The sequence below is a fragment of the Hipposideros armiger genome, unplaced genomic scaffold (genome assembly GCF_001890085.2).
Source record: "Hipposideros armiger isolate ML-2016 unplaced genomic scaffold, ASM189008v1 scaffold_48, whole genome shotgun sequence".
In the NCBI taxonomy this organism is placed as follows: Eukaryota; Metazoa; Chordata; class Mammalia; order Chiroptera; family Hipposideridae; genus Hipposideros; species Hipposideros armiger.
The window spans coordinates 4,397,812-4,419,260 of record NW_017731398.1 but is presented as its reverse complement, the minus strand read 5'-3'; the positions used below and the strand labels follow the sequence as shown (position 1 = coordinate 4,419,260).

Below are 21,449 nucleotides of genomic sequence, written 5' to 3'. Positions count from 1 at the left end.
CCAACCACCAGTTCTCTTGCTCTGTAAATGAACCACTCATTACACCAGACTTATACTTCCCCGCTCCCTTAACATCTAATATTGTGAATTCAATGGCTTGGGAAGAGAGTAGAAAGCCGGGTGCTGTGGCAAGAGGGTAAACCAGAAGCTGGGTGAGCAGGTCTGGTGGAGGCTCTGTGCCCCATGGGCTTCAGTTTCCCATCAGCACTAGGAGTTCGCGGACCTATTCGGTAAGAAAGACCATTTCAAGTTCTACCTTCCAGCGCTCTGGGAGCTCGGTCTGGCGCAGAACGCAGCCAGCCCGACTCTCCCCGCCCAAGACTTCCAATCAGAAGTCTGCAGTTCCTGGGGCTGGGCCTCGGGGATGCGTGCTGCCAGCAGGAGTGGAAGGAGAGCGAAGAAAGAAAAAAGGATGCGCATTGTGCTCAGACGCCTGAAATCCTGAGAAACAGTCCACGAAGCCTCCCTCGTGGACTGGGTGGACTGGGAGGTGCCACTCAAGAGCCGGAAGCCTGCTAGATGGCTGCTCATCAAGGGGCGGGGCGGAATCCCGAAGAGCCAGTAAGAAACAAGATACCCGTTCTGTGGCAAGGCAACCGGATTCTGACGGGTGAGCACCAAGAGAAGGCGGGGCCGGGTTGCAGAGGGCCAATCAGAAGCTCAATCTCTGAATTTCTGTTCGCAGCCTCGGAGTCTAGCTAAGCCAATCAGAAGTCAAGGCTCGCGGGCTCGAAGGGAGGACGGACTGAGGGGCCTCAGTCGGGCTAGACGACCCGGCGCGAGACCTGCCCACGCGAGCGCAGCACCGGAGTTCGGGCTGCGGAAGAGGAGCTGCCTCAGGACAGTGGGTCGTCGAGGGTGAGCCAGGTGGGGAAGCAGGGGCGAGCCCGGGTGCCCGGGGGCCGCCTCGACAGCAGGGAGGCCTGCTGCGAGCCCGGGCGGGTAGGCGGTGCCTCGGGCTCCCCGAGACCCGCTGGTGCGTGACGGCCGGTCCCTCCTCCCTCACCCACCTGTCACCGAGACCCCCCACTTGGAGCGTGGAGACCGTGCAGGGGGACGGTGCGGCGCCCGGTCGGGGGCCGGGTGTCTGAGGCGCCACCGCACCTCACGGGCATCCCGGCGCTGTGAACCGGCCCCGGGTGGCGCTTCGCTCATTTTCCTGCCTCTTAGGTCAGCAGCCCGTGGGCAGCCCCTCGCGCACCGCGCTCCCCTCACCCAGCAAGGAAGCCCCTCAGAGCGCCCAGCAGTGCGCTGTTGCCCTGTGTCCGGACCTTCTCGGAGGGTAACTGCCAGGAGCCCCGAGCGAGGGCACCCTTGTTTCGTTAGCTCGCCGATCCCTAGTCAGAGTCTGGGCCAGGTGCTGGGGTGCGGGAACCCGGTGTGAGCTCAGCGCAGGGAATTGCGGGAGCGGAAGGGTAGACTCGGAGCACATGCTCGGGTAGGAGTCACTGGACCTGATGACACTTGGGGAGTGAGGGAGAGGAAAGGGTGTACCTGGCACAGAGTGCAGAGTTTAAGGTCCAGCCCCCCTCGCGGTCGGACAAAGGCCTTCTGTTGGTAAACATTGGCTTCCTGAGGGCTTTCTCAGGAGCTAAGTGACACGGTGTAGGCAGGGACTGTAGGCCACTACCTCGGATTTCAGTCCCCTTCGTTGCCCCCCGCCCCCCAACACTCGCAAGAGACATTTCGTTGAGACGGACATCTCTAATAAACACATCCCTCTCTTTGTATTTATTTACTTTCAGGAACTGACTTGATCTGGGCCATTAGTTCCGTAACTTAGGGTCCTTGTATACAAAGAAAAAAGGCAAATTTATGTTCAAAAAGAACTTTAGAAGCATAGACTGCTAGAGCTAGAATGGACTTTTAGGGATGGTCTAGTCCAACTAACTCCCTTGAAGAGGAAATCTGAATAGTCCAACATTTCAGAGGCTAGGTAGAGCTGGGACTAAAATGTTTTATTTCTCCCAAATATAGCAATTTTTTTCTTCGATTTATTTATTTATTATTATTATGGTAAAATACAGTTACCCAGCACAACATTTATTATACCAGGCTGTCTTTTTGATGGCCAGAGCAGCTAACATGGTTTACACTGAGAAAACCGGACCCTTCAAGCAGAAGTTTAACAAGCCCCATTCAAGGATTTTATAGGAACATTTTCTAGACTGGAAGGGAGACTAGTCTTCACAATTGCTTCTAAGTTTCCTTCCAACTTTAAGGACTTATAATTCATATCAAGTTCAGCATTATTCTAATAGCTTTAACATTATTATTTTTTTTAATTCGTTTTTCCTTAACACTGTAGGAGTTGATAACTTACTCCAGGACTTCATCTTGGATTTAAAGCTTTAGGTCACATTACATTCTGAATACTGGCCTTATGCCAGTTTGTAAATCTGCAGAAGGAATGTTAAAATTCCATGTAAAGTCTTAAGCCCAAATATAGTGTGACAGGATATATTGGTTCCCAGAAGTTTCAGGTGCAAAGATTGTTTTGAAACCCCATTAGGCTTTGTTACAATATCTGTATTGAACAAAATCTGAACGACTTAATCTGCATCTGAAAGCAAATACTGAGGTCAGAAAGTAAACATGAGAAGTGATTGGCAAGAATGCAGTGACTATATTACAGGTGGTGGGAACAGCCCAGTGGCACAGGGGCTATGCAAGCTTAGAGGTGAAGAAATCGCTTTGGGTAGGAGCATAAGGGAAGGCGGGAACGGGAGGGGGTGGCATTGGAAATTTATGCTCTTAATATCACCCGAGTCATCAGGCTGAGACAGGGACGGCGTCAGACAGGAGAGCCCTAGTGTACCCCCCTGAATTTTATTTCTTTCCCCTCACTGGAGTAAGATGGGCTTTGGCTCTCATAGATCTGGAGTGATGAAACATTAACAGGCACATGGTCTGGTTTGGGGAGCTCTGAGAAAGTCCTATGACCCCACCACACCCCACACCCCCTTGTCCCAGCCAGTTTCTCACAGGGCTTTTTTTTTTTTTTTGGTAAAATTTACATTCAGTGAGAGTCACAGATCTTATGGTTATCTAAGTTTTAAGCTAAGTTTTGACAAACGTATACAGCTGTGTAAACAGCCTCGTCAAGGTACAGAACATTTTCCTCCCAGAAAGTTCCCTCACGTCAGAAACTTCCCTGCTGGAAGCAACAGCTGTCTTGATTCCTATCAACAAGAGCTAATTGTTCTACACCCTGGGGCCAGCCGAGTGGCTCTTTGATTAGGAGTTAGCTTGGGACGCCAGCTCTGAGCAGCAGGGTCCCACTTTGGATCCCACATGAGGGCCAGTGACGCTGCGCCCTCTATAGCTAAGATGGTGAACAACAGCTGGACCTTGAGCTGGGCTGCCCTGAGTCACTGGCAACGCCGCAGGCTGCAGTGAGGCTGGCCGGGGCAGTGGGCGTGAGCTGCCCTCCAATGGCTGGCAAGCAACTGCCTCAGCCAGGAAGAGTGCAATGATAATACCAACATGGGCCAGTGAAGCGATGTCCTCCACAACTAGACTGAAGAACAAAAGGACAGCAACTTGTCTGTTCNTGCTGCAGTGAGCTGCCATAAGCTACCGTGAGTGGCCAGCAGCCAGTGTGAGCAGCCGGCAGCCAGCATGAGCTGCCAAAAGCCTCCGTGAGCGGCCGTCCAGAGGCCTGCGACCAATCTGCCTCAGCCGGGAAAAGCGCAATGATAATACCAACATGGGCCAGTGAAGCGATGTCCTCCACAACTAGACTGAAGAACAAAAGGACAGCAACTTGTCTGTTCACCTTCCCCAATTCCCTAGTGCTGTTCCCCTCCTTCAATTCCCCAATAAAATCTTTAAAAAACAAAACAAAACACTACATCCCTTGAACAGCAATCAAAATTGTACCCTAAAATGCAGCCCACCCCCAAGATGGTAATAAGTATTTATGATTTAGTATGAAGGAAGGATTGGGGAAAAAGCTATTTTGGGAAAAGAGGAAAATGAGATTAAAAGGACCTTAACTATTTGGTTCCTGAAGTAGCAGAGGATAGCATTACCAAGGGGACAAAAACAGTCTCTCCCATCCTATCTATCCAAATCATACCCAATTCAAATCCATTTTTCCTTAGGCTGTGGTAATTCCTCTCATCTCTAAATTTCTATCATAGTTTTGGTAGCTATTAATTTCATAGGTCAAACTCAGATGTAACTTAGTTTTCTGTAACTGACCTTAATTTTTATTTTAAGCCTTTATTCCGCTTAGCAGGATCCTTTACAATTAAGGGTTTTCTTTGGTATTTTATCAGTTTATTTCTTACTGCCTTGTAATTTTTTTTTAAGAGATTTAAGCTCTTTGTTGTTTAGGATATCTGTGACTGAGTTAACGCTTCAGATGTCACAGAGCCCTCTAAGTTCACCTGCATGTCTCCCATAATCCTCACCTGATGCTTTGCATACCAGTCCACACTTTTATATTTGAAGTATGTGTGATAAGCTCAATGATGATTTTTGTAATTTAACACAACTTGTAGATAGGAAAGTAAGATCACTGTATTTGAATTTATATTTTAACTCAAAGTAATATAGTCAAAAGGACACATAATCCTGGGTTAGGATTGTGGAGAGGTGAGTCCTTACTGTAACTTGGTATGTAATTTTGGGTAAGGCACTTAACCTCTTGAGACCTAAATTTCCCCTGCAAATAAAATTGGGGTGTGGGGGAGGAATTGGACTAAGTGACACCAAGATGCTTTTCTGCTCTGTGTCCTGTCCCTGGAAACATATCTTCAGTTTTCAAAGTGAGTTTAGAAATAATTTATGGTACAAAGATTTTTATTCCCCTGCCAAAACATCTGCTTCTTTATCTCATTTACTGATTTGATTTTTTTTAACTTTATGAGTGAAAATTAGCAATCAGAAGAAGTACAGAATTAATGTTGAGAAACATTATTGGCTTGTCTCAAGAAAAATCGCTTCAATAAATGTATTTATTATATGTCCCCTTTCTCATTTGTTTCCCCTAGACATAATGTCAAGTGGAGATGGTCAGCAGTCACAAGCCTTTGCCAAGCCCACTTTCAGCGAGGCACAAGCTTGTGCACTAGTGGAATCAGTATTTGGGTTAAAAGTTTCCAAGATCCAGCCACTTCCTAGCTATGATGACCAAAACTTTCATATATGCATTTCAAGAGCCAAAGACACTACAGATGGCCCAACTGAGTATGTCCTCAAAGTCAGCAACACCGAGTCCAGCAAAACCCCAGACCTGATCGAAGTGCAGAGTCACATCATCCTGTTTCTGCGCGCGGCTGGGTTTCCAACGGCCTCTGTGTGCCGCACTAAAGCGGATAACGTAACCTCGCTCGTGTCCGTAGGTAAGAGCCGTCGCCTGTCCGTGTACATGCCTGCATACGGGCTACAAGTAGAAATACCAAGAATAGGTCATTCCACATGAGGACGTGGTTCTTTTTTCAGCAGTTGGGAGAAGTCACAGTCTCACCAAAGCGGCGATTGGGGCTCAGATTCATAAGTGGTGAGAGCCGGGATCTGGGGTAACTCTTCTGCTTAGAAAGGACCTGACTGATGGGTAAATAAGAGGACGTGTGGAAATCAGTGGAACGTTTTTTTGCTGTTGTTTTTTTAAGGCAAAAAAACCAAATATTTGTATTCATCAGACCGGCTGTATATTTTGGTGCTGTGGTGTAATGGAAAAAAATGCAGAAGTAGAAATCGGGAATTGTAGGTCCCAGCTGTCATTACTGTATGCATATGTGACCTTGGGCACACCACTTCCATCCCTAAGGCTACAAGTCCTCATCTGTGAGACTCAGCCCCTTTCACCCCTAAATGCTAAAATGCTAAGCTGTACCTGAGAGTTCTCCAAGCAGCAGCCTGAAACCAATTCCTAGGAATTTTTTAAGGTTTGAAATTTTGACTGTTTGTTTCTGTCCTAATGGTTCACCGTTCTTCCTTAATTTGCATTGCCCCAAATAACTGAGGCCCTTTGCAATTCCTGACGAGTAGTTCTTGTCTCTTGTGGCAGACGCAGACTGTTCCCCACTTTGCTACCACAGAAACCTGTGGTTCTGTGGTATTTCTTTGTATCACACTTTCCTCAATTGTAAACTTACGGAAGAGTGTTTTAGTCATTCATTTCTTGGAGCAGGTAATTTATGTTGTGAGCCGAGGCCGGCAGAGTTGGAGCAGTGATTTTGTTGGGATGTAAATGGCTGATTGTAGGTTTCTGTGTCCTGTTTGCTGGATCCATTCAGCCCTGCCTCACAGAATCCTGCCGATGGTATTAGGTTAGCACTTTGTTTTCTCCTGTTCTGTAATGTCTGTTATTCTTTGCAATAATAATTACAAAGGCAGAATCGCCTCTAGGCATTTTTGTTGAGACTACTTGACGGGATATATCCTTCCATCCATCTAGATAGTGGCTCCGAAGTCAGAAGCTACTTGGTGAGGCTGCTGACTTACCTCCCAGGGAGACCCATAGCCGAGATTCCCATCAGCCCCCAGCTCTTATATGAAATTGGGAGGCTAGCTGCCAAGTTGGATAAGACACTGGAGGTAAGATCTGGGGTTATTTTGTTTATAAGAATTTTTTATTTTTTATTCTTACGTGATAGGGTCAGACTCTGTTTTTATGCATGGTGCCTCCAAAAGTGCTACAAAGGAAACAGGGTCCTAGATACTTGAATTTTATGACAGTAAGTCTTCCTTCTGCCCAGGTCTGTACTCTACCGGTATATTGGCAAGATTGCTTACCTTTTTATTAATTCATGATACTCTTTATGCTGCACTTCCAGTCTCTCATGGAATCCTGTCCATTCAACCTCTCACATGTCTCTTTAATCCCTCTCTTCCTCTCCATTCCTGCCTCAGCTATCCTCGCTGACCCCTGTAGCCTCCCTGCATTTAGGGTTTCTCTCTTCCAGTGTATTCTTTACACCAGCCCAGAGTTACTCTGTACAGTTACAGCTCTGGCCATGTCACTTCCATAGCTAGAGCCTGTCAGTGGCTTCCACTGCCTTCAGAATAAAAGCCAAGGTCCTCAGGGTTTCTTTCCTGCAGGGCCCCGCGTGGCCTCGTTCCTGCCTTGTCCGCCTCAGTCTCCTTGTCCCTGTCCCCCTTCCATGCTTTCCTTTCCACCGGTGTTGAACGTGATGTGGTTCCCTGAATGTGCCATTGCATTTCATGCCTCTGTGCCGTTGCCTGTGTCTTTTTCTCAAACCAGTCACCTTTCCCTCTGCCCTGCAAACTCCTGCAGATCCTGCAGCACACATCTCGAGCGCCACCTCCTGTGTGAAATCTTCCCTGGCCCTTTCTGTTCTTAGGTCTCACATAGACGGTCGCTTCCTTCCCTGTGCTGCTTCTGAACTCGGACATCCTTCTGTCACTCTCCGTATTGTGCTGTACTCCAGTTATCTATCTGTGTAACAAACCATCCCCAAACTCACTGGCTCAAAACAGTAATGATTTAGTTCCCGTGATTCTGTGGGCTGACCGAGTGGCTCTTCTGCTCTGCTTGGTGTTGCGTGGGGTCACTCGTGTGGCTCTATTCAGCTGGGTGCTCAGCTGAGGGACATCATGGGGCCTTTTCTCTTCACGTGGTGTTTCATCCTCCAGGGTGGCCTGACGTCCTTACAACACGGCTTCTGTGAGAACTCCAAGAGGACAAGCCCCAGTGTACAAATGCTTATCAAGTCTCTGCTTGAATCATACTAGCTAATGTCCCACTGGCCAAAGCAGGTGACATGTCTAATCCCAGAGGTAGAAGCTCCACAAGGCATGAACGCCGGGGGCCATCAAAGTAGCAGTCCACCACACATGGTGTTGTGGCTATTTGGGGCATGTTTGTGTTTCCTGTCACATATGCTACAAGAAAAGCAACTGCTTAAGAAGTTGATCTATGTCTTCATTATCCACCTTTATCCTTGTGTCTAGCAGTGTCAGACACATGGTATGTATTCACAGAGGGCTTCATAAAAAGAAAAGCTCTGAGCTGGTTATTAAAAGCGAGGAATCCATCAGACAGCCCGAGAAGACGAGGAAGGGCATTCCAGCTAAAGGGAAGAGCATGCGGAAATCATGGAGGTACACTGACCACGCTCAGAGCCTCTCAGTGATTCAGTGTGGCAGGAAAATAGGGGTGGAGCCTGGGAGAGGCGGGGGGGGGATAAAGTTGGAAACGTAGGGTGGAGTCACTCAGATGATAAAATATGTCATCATGTATAATACTAAGGAGCTTGGACTGTGTCTTATAGACAGTAGGGGGCCTTGGAGAGGCAGAGATTTCTAATGTATAGCAGTCTGGGGGGTCCTTCTGGCAGATATGGACAGATAGCCAGAACAGAGATGGGATGCATCTCAGAAATTAAAGCAGTAACCGGGTAAAAGCCACTGAGGGCTTGAGCGAGAAAAGATTCAAGATCTGTTTAGGAGACAGAGGCAGCCAAACATGGTGACCAACTTAATGGTAAGCCTGTGGGGAGAGAAGGCTAAGCGCAGCATGGCCTCTACCCTGTTTCTGCTGGGACACAGTCCATTCTTAGCTAGGCCTGGTTGCCCCTGGCTTCCATCACGTGGTAGCCTCTAGATCCTGGAGCAGAGGACTGGAGGGGTAGGAAGGGGGACTGAGCAGAGATGGGGTCTCTGAGGAAGCTAAGGCTTCTTGCACACAGGCAGCACATCAGCCTTGACTCACGTCACATTGTGCTCCGTGGTGGCTGCTGGGATCAGCCTGCCTGGTTCCACTGCCTGCTTCTGTCCGTGGTTCCTGTTCTCTCTGGCTGGTGCTTTAGAGAACAGAGGAAGGTGGAGCCTTGAGAGGAGTTAAGTGGAGATGGGACAGGGCCGGGAGCACTTTAAAAATGAGAATCCCCATGTTCGTTCCGATCCTGCTCCTAACACTGTTTCAGGGCTTGCTCTGCAGAGGACTTTCGTGATCCTCAGGGGAATTGAACAGACCAGATGGTCAGGCGATTCAAAACTATGTCATGTGTGGACTAATCAAAGGAGCTAGAAAGGTTTAGTCTGCACAAGAGGAGACTGAGGACAGGCATGCTGACTTCAAGTATCTGGAGGACAGCCATGGGAGAGGGACTGATCCTGCTCCCGACGGGCCCAGAGGTCACACAATTGGAACCAGTGGCATGGATACTACTGGACAGGTAAAGTTTAGCTCAGCAAAAGGAAGAACACGGAGCCTTCTCGTAAGGGTCAAAAGTGCCTCCTGCGAGAAGGGTTCAGACACAGGCTCCGTGGCCACTGACTCAGCAAGGACAGGCAGTGACAGCAGAAGTCAAAGGAGGGTTTTCAAACCCCAGGATATGAGCATGGGTGTTACAACCAATTTTAGAGAAACAGAATAAATTAAAAAACATGAGACTATATCACATGTAATGTAATGGTCTATATATTGTTTTCTAAGACTTTTTTTTTCTTTCTATGTGTGTGTTGCCTTTATATTGGGTTGTGATATAAAATATTTCCTACATGAGAGGTCACATCCCCAAATTTGAAAGCTACTCCACGGGGTTCCCGGTAGCACTCACTTAGGGGGAGAGGTCTGTACTGTGGTCACCAGCCCTGAGCCTTCCCGCAGCCCCATAGCAGCAACTTTTTATCCTTCTCTGAGCTTCAGTTTCCCCATTTGTGCAATGGTGGCAAAGCCATTTAGAACTTTAGATAGAGTGGTCAAAGCCGAAAGGCCCTTCCCATTCTAGAATTTTCTATTCTAAGAACAGTCATTCAGCAAATACTGCTTGAGCAGTGTCTTCTGTGTGCCAGAAGCTGTTCCATGTGTGGGGACACAGCAGAGGACAAAACAGACCGAAAACAGCTCCTGCCTCTCTTGTGGCTCACCTCCCAGTGAGGACAGAGAGTAAGGCAAGTTAGTGGATTGTGGTGCGTCTTAGACTGCCATAGGTGCTAGGTGCTTAGGAAGAAAAATAAGCCAACAATGCGTACAAACATGGGGCAGAGGGGTCAGAATGCAGACGGGGTGGCCAGGGAGCCCTCTCGCAGAAGGTGACGAGTGAGGGCACTATGGATATCTGGGAAAGAGCATCCCAGGAGGAAGACACAGCACATGCCATGGCTAGAGGTGGGGACGTGCATGGACACTCCCTGAACAACAGGGAGGCTGGCGTGAGCAGAAGGAAATATGGACGCCCAGGCAAAGGGCGGGCAGCCATGTGTGGGAGAGGAGCGCAGCTGCCTCCGGGCCCTTTGTCCAGCTGTGGATAAGGACACCTGTCTTCACACAGTGAACAGGGTCAAGTGACATGGGCACGTGCTCTCAAAACCACGAGGGCCTGTGCAGATTGAAGCCGTTACTGTGTGGGTGAATGTGAACGGGCGTGTCAGTGTGCAGTGGTCTCCCCAGGCCCCCCAGACCTGCAGTGTGGGGGTGCTGCCTTCTAGCATGGGAGATCTCTCAGTCCCCGTTGCTCTGACTGCCAAGAGCCTAAGAGCTTCTTTCTTTTGATTTTAGAAATTCCAGCACCCAAAGTTAAGTAGTCTTCATCGTGAGAACTTCATCTGGAACCTGAAAAATGTTCCTCTTCTGGAGAAATACCTGTATGCCCTCGGCCAGAATCGAAATCGTGAGATGATCGAACAGGTCATTCAGCTGTTCAAGGATGAAGTCATGACCAAGTTACATCATTTCCGGGAATGTGAGTATCCACCACTCACTCAGATGAGTCCTTTTCTTCATATTTAAATTGTCGAGCTGCATACCATCAGGAAAAGTGAGGAGGTACAACTTAGCTTTTTCAAATCTTATGATTTTGGCCTATTTGCCCCTGTTACTTTTTAAAGAATAACACTTCTATTTTTCTTAAAATTGCTACATTTGAAGCCCTCTCTAAACTTTACGATTCCACCTCTCCCCTCCCTACTAAATTTACATACATGTTTTAATATCCTTAGTACATATGTATTCATAAATTATATATAGTAGTATTCTGCATATTTCCAACTTTAGATTAAAGTGGCATTACGTTTTATGTTATCATTCTGCAACCTGTTTTTATTCAACATTATGTGTTTTAGATTGATCCATTAAATACATGTAGTTCTAGTTCATTGAGTTCATTACCTTTAACTGCTGAATAGTATGGTAAAAGTACTTACTATACTTTATTTGACTCTACTGTAAATTTTTTGGCCTGTTCTATTGTTAATGGAATTTTCAGTTGGTTCCCCCCTTTTTTTTTTTTTTTTGCTATGTAAATGGTGCTCCTTTGAGTACTCTAGTGCGTATCTCCTTACGTGCATGGGCACCTCAGCCTTTTGACCCAGCAGGAAGTATTGGTCAAAGGGCCAGGAACTGAGGCATCCCTCTTGCCCTTTGCTTTCTGTCTTAGTCAGCTCGGGCGGCCATAACAAAATACCCTAGACTGGGTGACTTCAACACAGACATTTATTTCCACAGTCTAGAGTCTGGTCATGGTTGGGGGTCTGGTGAGAGGCCTCTTCCTGGCTTACAGACAGCTAGCTACCTCTGCGTTCCCTCTGTGTCCTCATGTGGCAGAGAGAGAAGCTCTCTTGTGTCTCCTCTCAAAAGGACACTAATCCCATCGTGAGGGCCCCACCCCCGTGACCTCATCCAAATACCATCACATTGGGGGGTAGGGCTTCAACTTAGGGACTGGGGAGGGGAGCCACAATGCAGTCCCAGCACTTCCTTGGTGTCGACACAATGTAAGGTGGTAGCATGAAAATAGAGCGGGTCTTTCCCTCAAACCTGTCTTGCCCTCCCCCAGTCATCTTTGTCTCATTAAAATGATATTCACCACTCACCTTGTGGATCTGGCCAAAAACCCAGAAGTCATGAGCCTTGACTTTCTTCTTTCTCTCACATCTCACATCCAAATTCTATCGGTTCTAACTTCAAAAGGTGCCCTGCTTTCATTTGTCTCCCTACAGAATAATCCACCTGCCTTCCAAGTTCCCCCCACTTAATATTACTTTTGTAAGGTTCTCCCAGTTGTTGCATGTGACTATAGCGTATTAACTTACATTACTGTAGAGTATTCCGGTCATAAATACACTTTAGCTCTTCCCCTAAAAGGTATTGCGTTGTTCCCACTTTGGGTCTGTTAAGAACAGCGCTGCTGTGACTACTCCTATACCTCTCGGTGTGCGCGCTCATGAGCTCTGGGCAGGATGCTGGGTCAGAGGCCGTGTCCGTATTCAGCCTCACTAGATAATGTCGGCTCCCCAAAGCGGTGGATGAGTTTACTGCTTCTGCAGAGTGGAGAAGTTGTCATTGCCCTGTACCCTTGGTATTATCAGACTATAAAACTTCTGCCACTCTGACTATGATATGTGTGTAGTGATTCCTCATTGTGGCTTTAATATTCATGGCCCGGGCCGGCCGAGTGGCGCGATGGTTAAGAACTCGCTTGGGATGCCAGAGGGCCCCGGTTCGGATCCCACATGTGAGGGCCAGTGACACTGCCCTCTACAGCTAAGATGCTGAACAACGGCTCAACCTGGAGCTGGGCTGCTGTGAGTCGCCGGCGACGGCGTGGGCTGCAGTCCCTGTGGCAGTGGGTTGCCATGGGCTACCGTGTGTAGCTAGCAGCCAGCGTGAGCGGCCAGCAGCCGCAGTGAGCGGCCGTCCAGAAGCCAGCGACTGATCTGCCTCGCCCAGGAAGAGCGCAATGATGGTGCCAACTTGGGCCAGTGAAGCAACGTCCTCCACAACTAGATTGAAGAACAAAAATGACAGCAACTTGTCTGTTCCCCTTCCCCCAATTCCCCAGCACTGTTCCCATCCCCCCAATTCCCCAATAAAAATCTTAAAAAAAAAAAATATTCATGGCCCTATTTGGCCATTTGAATAAATTCTTATGAGCATGTATAGTGTCCATTCAAGTGTTTGGTGGGTTTTCTCTTGGGATTTGTTTCTCATTGATTTTCCAAGTTCAAAGTATTTTCTGGATACAAGTGCTCCCTTGGTTATATGTGTTACAAGTATTCTGTCCCATTCTCTGGCTTGTCTTTTTACTCTCTCTATGACGTGTTTTTTTTGTTTGTTTGTTTTTTGTTTTAAAGATTTTTATTGGGGAATTGAGGGGATGGGAACAGCGCTGGGGAATTGGGGGAAGGAGAACAGACAAGTTGCTGTTGTTTTGTTCTTCAGTCTAGTTGTGGAGGATGTTGCTTCACTGGCCCAAGTTGGCACCATCATTGCGCTCCTCCCGGGCGAGGCAGATCAGTCGCCGGCCTCTGGATGGCCGCTCACTGCGGCTGCTGGCCGCTCACGCTGGCTGCTGGCTATGCACAGTAGCCCATGGCAACCCACCGCCATAGGGGCTGCAGCCTACACCATCGCTGGCGACTCACGGCAGCCCAGCTCCAGGTTGAGCCGTTGTTCAGCATCTTAGCTGTGGAGGGCAGTGTCACTGGCCCTCATATGTGGGATCCGAACCGGGGCCCTCTGGCGTCCCAAGCCAGTTCTTAACCATTGCGCCACTTGGCCGGCCCTATGACGTGTTTTGATGAACAAACCTTAATTTATTGGTTTTGAATATATCCATCTTTTGCTTCATGGTTAGTGCTTTGTGCCTTGTGGGGAAATTTTTCCATACCTTGCGGTCATGAAGATATTCTTCTATATTAGCTTACTAAAGTTTTATAGATTTTGCCTTTCGTAATAGGTCTGCAATCCACCTGGAATTTATTTTTAAGTGTGGCTGATCAACTTTCACACCAACATTTATTAAAAAGCCATGTTTTCTCCTTGTTTTGCAGCACCACCTCTGTTGTAAATCAAACATGTTTTTGGGTTCGATTTTATTCTGTTGGTCTCTTTGTCTGTCTCTTTACCCATACCACGCTTTGTACCAGCTAGGCTAGGCTATGCTGCAGTAACACATCACCCCAAATAGGTAACAGAGGTTTAATTCTAACTCAAGCTGCATGGCTGTCATGGATTGGCCAGGGCTCTATTCAGTGTATTCTCACTTGGGAATTTAGACGGATGGAACTTTCATCAGCTGGAGAACTGCTGTGATACGGGGGAGAGGATGTAGTGAATGGTACACTGGCTTCTGCCATCAAGTGATGTCACCTCTGTTCATACCTCAATGGCCAGAAAAGTCACATGGCCACACACACCCTTTGGGAGAGCAGGAAAGTGCACCCCAGCATGCTCCCAGAAGGAAGGTAATTGGGATATCTGTAAGTACCACGCTTTCTTCATTTCTGAACTTTTTAAGTCTCCATGTCTGGTACATACCCTCCCATCTCTTGTTCTTCTATAACAGGGTCTTGACTATTTCTGGTCCTTTATGTTTCCTTATCAGTTTTGGAGTCAACATGTCATTTTTTTAAAAACTTTTGTTGAGATTTTGGTTAGATGTACATTGAATCTGTATGTAAATGTGGAGAACATGGATACTGTAGTATATTTATATTTGCTTATATTATTTTATACTTAGATTAGATTGAGTAATCTAATCCATGAACATTGGTCTATCTCTCCATTTGTATAGATCTATAAAAAATATATATGATGAACTGTTTAGTTATCCTTTTATTGTTGATTTCTACTGTAATTGCATTATGGGCAGAAAACATACGTTACAGTGCTGTCCAGTAGAATTTTCTTCAATGATGGAAATATTCTATATCTACAGCATCCAGGCACTTCTAATTATGGCAAACTACTGCTTAAGCAACGTTGACCAAAGTGTCCACTTGTATACATATTTTTGGCACCCCAGTATATATAACTTTGTCAATAGGTCAAGTTGTTATCATGTCGTTCAAATTATCTGTACTGTTAACTTATTTTTTTGCCTGCTGGTTCTAACAATTACTGGGAAAAGCATATTTTAAATCTCCCACTGTTTGTGGATTGTCTATTTTTTACTTGTATTTCTGTCAAATTTTGCTTTATATACTTTGAGGCAATGTGCATATAAAAGAATTGTTATCTTACTAGCAAATTGAAACTTTTATCAATATAAAGTATCCCTCTTGATCTCTTCTAATGTTTTTTGCCTTAATATCCACTCCATCTGACATTACATAGCTATACCATCTCATTTTTTACTCCTGATTTTTTTCTATCTGTTGCATTTTTCTTCTCTTCCCCTCTTCTTTTGAGCTAATTGTTTTTGTCATTCTATTTTCTTTTCCTCTCCAAGAATTTGGAAAACATATACTCTCTTTGTATTCTTTGAGTGCTTACCCTAGAAATTCTACTGTGCGATTGGAACTTACCAAGGTCTAATATTATTCAAAACAATACAAGAACCTTAAAATACTTTACCCTTATTTCTTTCCTGACTTATGTGCTATTGTTTTAGTAAACTTTAATTGTATATTTTTACACCTCAAAAAACATTATTAATTTTGTTTTATAGTCAAGTTTGTTTAGATATACTCATATATTGGTTTCATGCCTTCCAGCACCTCAAACCTGCTGTCTGGAGTCATTTTTTGCCTGCCTGAAATATATCCTTTAGCGTTTCCTTTAATGCGGTTTCTAATGGTGAACTCTCTCTGATTTTAATTGTCTGAAAATGTTTTTATTTTATCTTCATTCTTGAAGGATATTTTCACACCCTGTAGGATTTTAGATTTCAGGGTTTTAGAATTTTAGAATTCCACTGTCTTCTAGCTTCTATTCTTGCTCAGAGGTCAGCTGTCAGTCTGTCACTCCTTTGAAGACAGTCTGTCACTCCTTTGAAGACAGTCTGTTGTTTTCCTCTTTGCGATGCTTTTAAGATGTTCTCTTTTTCTTAAATTATTTTTCTCTTAATCTATTTGGGTTTCTTAAATCTGTGTGTAGATTTTGTCTTTCATCAGTTATGGAACATTTTTGCCTCTGCCCCATTCTTTCTCTCTTCTTTTTAGGACTCCAGTTAAGCTAGTGTTAGGCCTTCTCAGTCCTCTGTGTCTCTTATCTTCTCGTGTGTGTGTGTGTGTGTGTGTGTGTGTTGGTTAATCTTTTTCTCTGTTCATGCTGCATTTTGGATAATTTTCTAACCTTTCCTCTACTTTGTCTATTCTCTCTTTAAGCTATATCTAGTCTGTTAAACCCATCCATTGTTCTTAACTTCATTCGTTGTACTTTTCAGTTTTAGAAGTTCTTCTTAATTATATTTGTAGAGTAATTGCCTTGTGAGTAGAGAACATACTACCTATCTGCACACAGGGAATTGAGGGACTGTGAGCAAGAACCCACGGAAACTGTCTCAGAAACATCAGTCACTAGAATGATTAGACACAGTAGCCTGGCTTGGCATTCAGTTCTGAGGCTCTGCTTTTGTCCTTCTGTCTCCCTGGACCCACAGTGTTCTAAGCAGAGGATTGGTGGCAGATTTTTGTCACCCTTTTATGAGCTGGGAGGGCCTTTTCCCTGCTTCTGGCTTCACAGAGTGAGCTTTATCCCCTACCTGGCAGGTTTCACTTTCAGTTCCTATTGTCCCAAAGGGGTAAAAAACATGCTGATCTGGACACAGGAGACAGGACTGTGGCCTATTCCTTCTCACTGCTTGGGCATTCCTATTCTTTTTTAGGATATAGATCTATCTTCTTTTTGAGGCTGGCTGTATCTTTACTGTTTTGTTTTTCTTTTTATCATTGCTATGTATATAGAGCACGGGGGCGGGGAGTTATCAAAGAATGAATTCACTCTGCCATCTTCATCAGAACTCCTTTTCTTTCTTTAATTCTCAAATTCACCAACTATTGTCATTCCAGGCATTAAATAGCTGTCCCGCTTCTTGATAGGCCATTGGATATGTGAGTAGAAGCAATGAAATGAGAGGTTCCCATGGATACAGATTGCATTCACAAAGTGCCATTTTCATTAATTCTAAAACCCCATTTGATTGTACAAGATACGCCATTACTCTGTTAACCTTCAAGGGAGAGAAAACATTGCCAGTGAAACAAAGGCACGGCATCACTTGTACAACGCACCCCAATTTCCGAAACGTGTAGTTTAGAGTCTGTGGCTTACGGTAATGGTCATTGTTTCTGTATGCCACCCACTGTGCTCTTTTTCTTCAGCATGGCTCACCAGCCCCAAGCCACATAGACGAAATCAGCATTGTATTTAGAAGTTGCTATCACGTACTACACAGTTAGTGTAAGTTCATGACGCAGTGCTTCTGGGCTCATGGACAGCCCATCTCCTCCCCATCCTGAATCAGTGGTTCAGATCAGAGCTCCTCAGACTACCCAACTTTGGGGTTTTCCTCCAACTCACTGCGGCCTGCTGTATGGTCCTACCACTCCATGATTAGCACACAGCTTGTACGGCACTGACTTTCTTTGTGAGTCTGACCACACCCAAGCTGGTCCATACTCTGTGAGATCACACTCTTAGATGACAAATTGCTATAAAGCTTTCTAAACACTCTCAGTTTCTGTTTTTATCTCACATGGACTAGTAACAGTTTATGGGCCAACACTGACCACAGGCCCACCCCCCTCCAGTTTGGGTGGTACTGACCTAAAATATCACCCTTTACTCCAGTAATCAGAAGACGGGGAATTCAGAATTACTTTGTCATCAGAATTTTTCTTTTTTGCAAATCCTAGGTTAAAATAAAGACACATCTGGTCCATTCTAGGACCCTTTGCTTCTTATAATAATATGAATATATGCATATTTTTAACATTTCTGCTTTGGGGCAGTTCTCCTTTTCCCTTTGCTCTTCTGAGAGTCAAAATCAGGTGTTTTGCAGTAACTACAGTCTCCATCTTATGGCCTTGTATTGATGAGAAGCAAAAGCGAACACACTACCAAAATGAACTGCTTTTGCCCTTTTCAGAGGAAAGAATTTTATTTCAAGGAAAATAGGGTTTAGCTGTTTTATCTCTGACTGGTTGAATGGCCATGCCTCAGAAAGAGAAATGGAAAGAGAATGAATATGAGTATTAAATAACTGTTTTTACATGCCTTGATTTTTCTCCTTTCAGGTATCAATCATGGAGATTTCAATGACCATAACATTTTAATAGAGTCCAGCAAGTCAGCCTGTGGAGATGCTATTTATCAAGTGTCTGGGATTTTAGACTTTGATGACATGAGCTATGGCTACTATGTATTTGAAGTGGCAATCACCATCATGTACATGATGATTGAAAGCAAGAGTCCTATACAAGTAGGTGGTCATGTCCTTGCAGGATTTGAAAGTGTAATCCCACTGACACCTGTAGAGAGAGGTGCGTTGTTTCCACTTGTGTGCAGTCGTTTTTGTCAGTCACTCGTCATGGCTGCATATTCTTGCCAGCTGCACCCAGAGAACGAAGAATATCTCATGATTACTGCAAAAACAGGGTGGAAACACCTACAGCAAATGCTTGACATGGGCCAGGGCGCTGTAGAAGTAATCTGGTTTGGCACGGCCAGGTCCTACGAATCTGGGATCTCCATGTGACTGGATAATAGTTTCTATTAACTTGGGTAATTAAAAACTCAATAGGACCAAATCTAATTCTATGAGGGATTTCCCTGCACAGTTAAAAATGAATTGATGGAACAGATCAATGCATGACAAGCCACTCAGGCCTTCAATCTCATGACGATTTTCTTACAGTAAGAAATACTACAGGGCCGGTGAGTGGCGCAATGGTTATGAACTGGCTTGGGATGCCAGAGGGCCCCGGTTCAGATCCCACATATGAGGGCCAGTGACACTGCCCTCCACAGCTAAGATGCTGAACGACAGCAACTTGTCTGTTTCCCTTCCCCCAATTCCCCAGCACTGTTCCCATCCCCCAATTCCCCAATAAAAATCTTAAAAAAAAAAAAGAAATACTACATGAGTCGTGTAATCATGCCTTTTTGTGGGTCTTTCTTGCCTTGTGTATAAACACACAGAATATTTTGAATCAGACCTAGTCAACTTTCTAGCCCAAAGAATCTTAAAAAATGAATAATAGATAGTTTACATAGGGACCGAAGCTGGACGAGAAAAAGGGCGGGAAGGAGACGATGGATAATGAACACATTAAAAATATGAGTTTCAGTAAAGAAGAGACATGCTGTGTGTGTGGTGATGGCTCGTCTTCTTTAACTAAAGGAACCCTTCCTAACGAGGGGAAAGGCAGAGGAGGAGACTAAGGTGAAAGTTCTCCCGACGGTGTGAGTATGATGTGCTGGGGACCATTCTGAGAACAAGGCAGGAGCCGGAAGCAATGAACCGGGGTCCACACTGGTGCTCTCCCAGGTGCAGGACTCAACAGTCGGAAGGGAAAGTAAAACCAGCGCGAAGGCAGAACACGGGGATTGGTGTAACCCCATTCTCTCCTTGGCTGGGGTCTTCCTGCCCTCCCCGCGACTTATGGCGCCCCTTCCTCGGGTTGTGAACCGCCCCGAGCGGCTGCCCACCGTTTCTCCCCTCCCACGAGGCAGCGGCCCCGCCCCCGCCCCCGGGAACACTTCCGCGTCCCAGGCCCCGCCCCCGGGTATTTCCGCGCTCTCTGCCCCGCCCTCCTGGTAGCTCTGCGCACGCGCGGGGGCCATATTGGCAGCGGTCCTTCGGACGCCGGCGGTGGATTTCTCCCGAGAAGTGACACGGTTCCTGTGTACCTCGACTTCAGAGTTTCCTCCGGTGAGTCCGTGCCCTCCCGGCACCGCACGAGCTTGGCCGCCGTCCCCGCGGCGACAGTTGTGGGCGCCAAGGCAGAGCGGGTCCCGGCCTGCCGCCGCGCGATGACTGTGCGCCGCTCCTGGTGACCGGCTGGTCCCTACGGGCCGCCGTAGGGCCCCGCGCGGAGCCGGCACGAGGAGCTGGGCGCGGGGCCGGTGGGCGGCACTGAGGGGCGCGCCTTCCTTGCTGGGGAGACCCCGCAAACGAAAACGAGAGCTGCTGGGGGGGCGGGCGAGCCGCGGCGTTGGGCGAGCGGCGGAGAAAGCTCGGAGGGCCGCCTCCACCCGCGCCCTCTCACCCGCCGTCGCGGCCTCGTCACGGGTCACCGCCTCCAGTCAGTGCCAGCCGGAGGGATCGTTCCCAAATGCCAGTCAGGGCGCTGAGGCTCCCCAGCCCACAGTCAGCCAGGGGCGCCCTTTTGCTTAATTAAGACGGAAAGCGCACGGGTTTTATCAGGTCACGCTGGCCCACTTAGGTTTAATTCCTGGCATTCCCAGTATTTGGGAAATGGGCTCTGGAGCCTGCGTCCCCGGGAATGGTCGTGATGAGGCCGGAGATGCCGCCCCGCCCCTTCCTCTTAGCTCAGGACCCCATCATTCGCCGATGAGCCGTAACCTCTTCCGAACGTGTCGTTCTGTGCCCGACGTGATCTGGGCGCTCTCTTAGCTCTGCATCTTTTGCATCTTCTTGCCCGTTGAGCTGTCCTGCCTCAGTGTCCTTGGCTTAAGCTTCCTCCTCGGCCCGGAATCCCCTCTTCTCCTTCCCCGTTCGTTCTTCTTAGACCTGAAGGGCCTCAACCATCTTTCTGCCTCTAGTCTCTGATTTGGGCTGTTTTCTGTGTTGGTTTCTCAAAAAATAGTTTCTTTTTTTTAAGCTGAGCCATCCTGCCATCTGTTGGCAGCTCAGCTCGGGCTGGGACTCGAACCGCTGTTGCTCAGAGCTCGTACTCTTGAGCGAGCTCTTAACCAACTGAGCCACTCGGCCGGCTGAAAAATAGTTTCTTGATTTTCTCCATCTCTCTTCCCATTCCACTGGGTGCCTCCATTTCCAAGTGGCTTTGTCATTGTCTGTGTCTGCTTCCCTCACATGCTCACCACACGGTGAGCTCTTAAGGACACAGGTTGGTCTTAGCCACCCAGGTATCCAGCCTCTAGCATATAGTGCCTGCTGCATTTAGCAGGTGCACGGAACATTACCTGAATGAACAGAGTGAGGAAAACATTTTTTTCTTAAGTCAGGAAATGCTTTTTAAGTTTTAAATTTCATTTTAATAAGGATCCTATTTTCTTTTTGCAGGAACTCTAAAAGTTCAGGAAACATGGTGAGTTAATACACATGCCAATAAGGTATTGCCTGATACAGTGTATAGCTTGTATTCAGCTTACAGACTTGCATGAGAAAATTGGAACGGAAGGAAAAGGATGGAATGGTGGCTTCCTCCTTATCAGTTTCCTACCCCGCACTGAACTTTGTGTACTACGATGTTTTATGAGGTGATTTGTGGGCTTGCACGAGTTACTTTCAGTGGATAGGAATCACTTGTATGTTTTTCCTTTGCAGTCTCGAAGATATGACTCCAGGACCACTATATTTTCTCCAGAAGGTAAGATAGAAATTGTTTAATCAGTCTCAAATGAAAAAAAATTTAAAGTGTTTACTTTATGGGGAGAGCAGGGGGGTGGATCTAGAAACTTTTTTTTTTTTTTAAGATTTTTATTGGAGAATCGGGGGATGGGAACGTTGCTGGGGAATTGGGGGAAGAGGAACAGACAAGTTGCTGTCCTTTTGTTCTTCAGTCTAGTTGTGGAGGATGTTGCTTCACTGGCCCAAGTTGGC

The 21,449-nt window shown here is 46.6% G+C and overlaps 2 protein-coding genes across 6 annotated transcripts in view; both read left to right on the top strand.

Moving 5' to 3' along the window:
* The first annotated feature begins 702 nt into the window (after positions 1–702).
* On the top strand, positions 703–18,655 carry HYKK (hydroxylysine kinase). 5 transcript variants are annotated; one of them, XM_019640247.1, is made up of 6 exons: positions 703–867; positions 5,001–5,351; positions 6,410–6,549; positions 10,478–10,661; positions 13,975–14,178; positions 17,938–18,026. In XM_019640247.1, the coding sequence occupies exons 2-5, from the start codon at positions 5,006–5,008 to the stop codon at positions 14,028–14,030; spliced, it is 726 nt and encodes a 241-aa protein (XP_019495792.1). In that variant the 5' UTR covers positions 703–867; positions 5,001–5,005; the 3' UTR covers positions 14,031–14,178; positions 17,938–18,026. The 5 variants fall into 5 exon arrangements, with proteins under 5 accessions (XP_019495792.1, XP_019495791.1, XP_019495790.1 ...); XM_019640246.1 differs by lacking the exon at positions 13,975–14,178 and having other exon boundaries at positions 704–858; positions 17,938–18,655; XM_019640245.1 differs by lacking the exon at positions 13,975–14,178 and having other exon boundaries at positions 704–867; positions 17,938–18,655.
* Positions 18,656–19,465: 810 nt separating this feature from the next.
* The window catches only part of PSMA4 (proteasome 20S subunit alpha 4), a 13,595-nt gene continuing 11,611 nt past the window's right edge, over positions 19,466–21,449 (top strand). Inside the window, exons 1-3 of the mRNA XM_019640237.1 lie at positions 19,466–19,574; positions 20,910–20,934; positions 21,174–21,216. Coding sequence (XP_019495782.1) covers positions 20,932–20,934; positions 21,174–21,216 — 46 coding nt within the window. The 5' untranslated portion in view covers positions 19,466–19,574; positions 20,910–20,931. The remainder of the gene's footprint in view (positions 19,575–20,909; positions 20,935–21,173; positions 21,217–21,449) is intronic.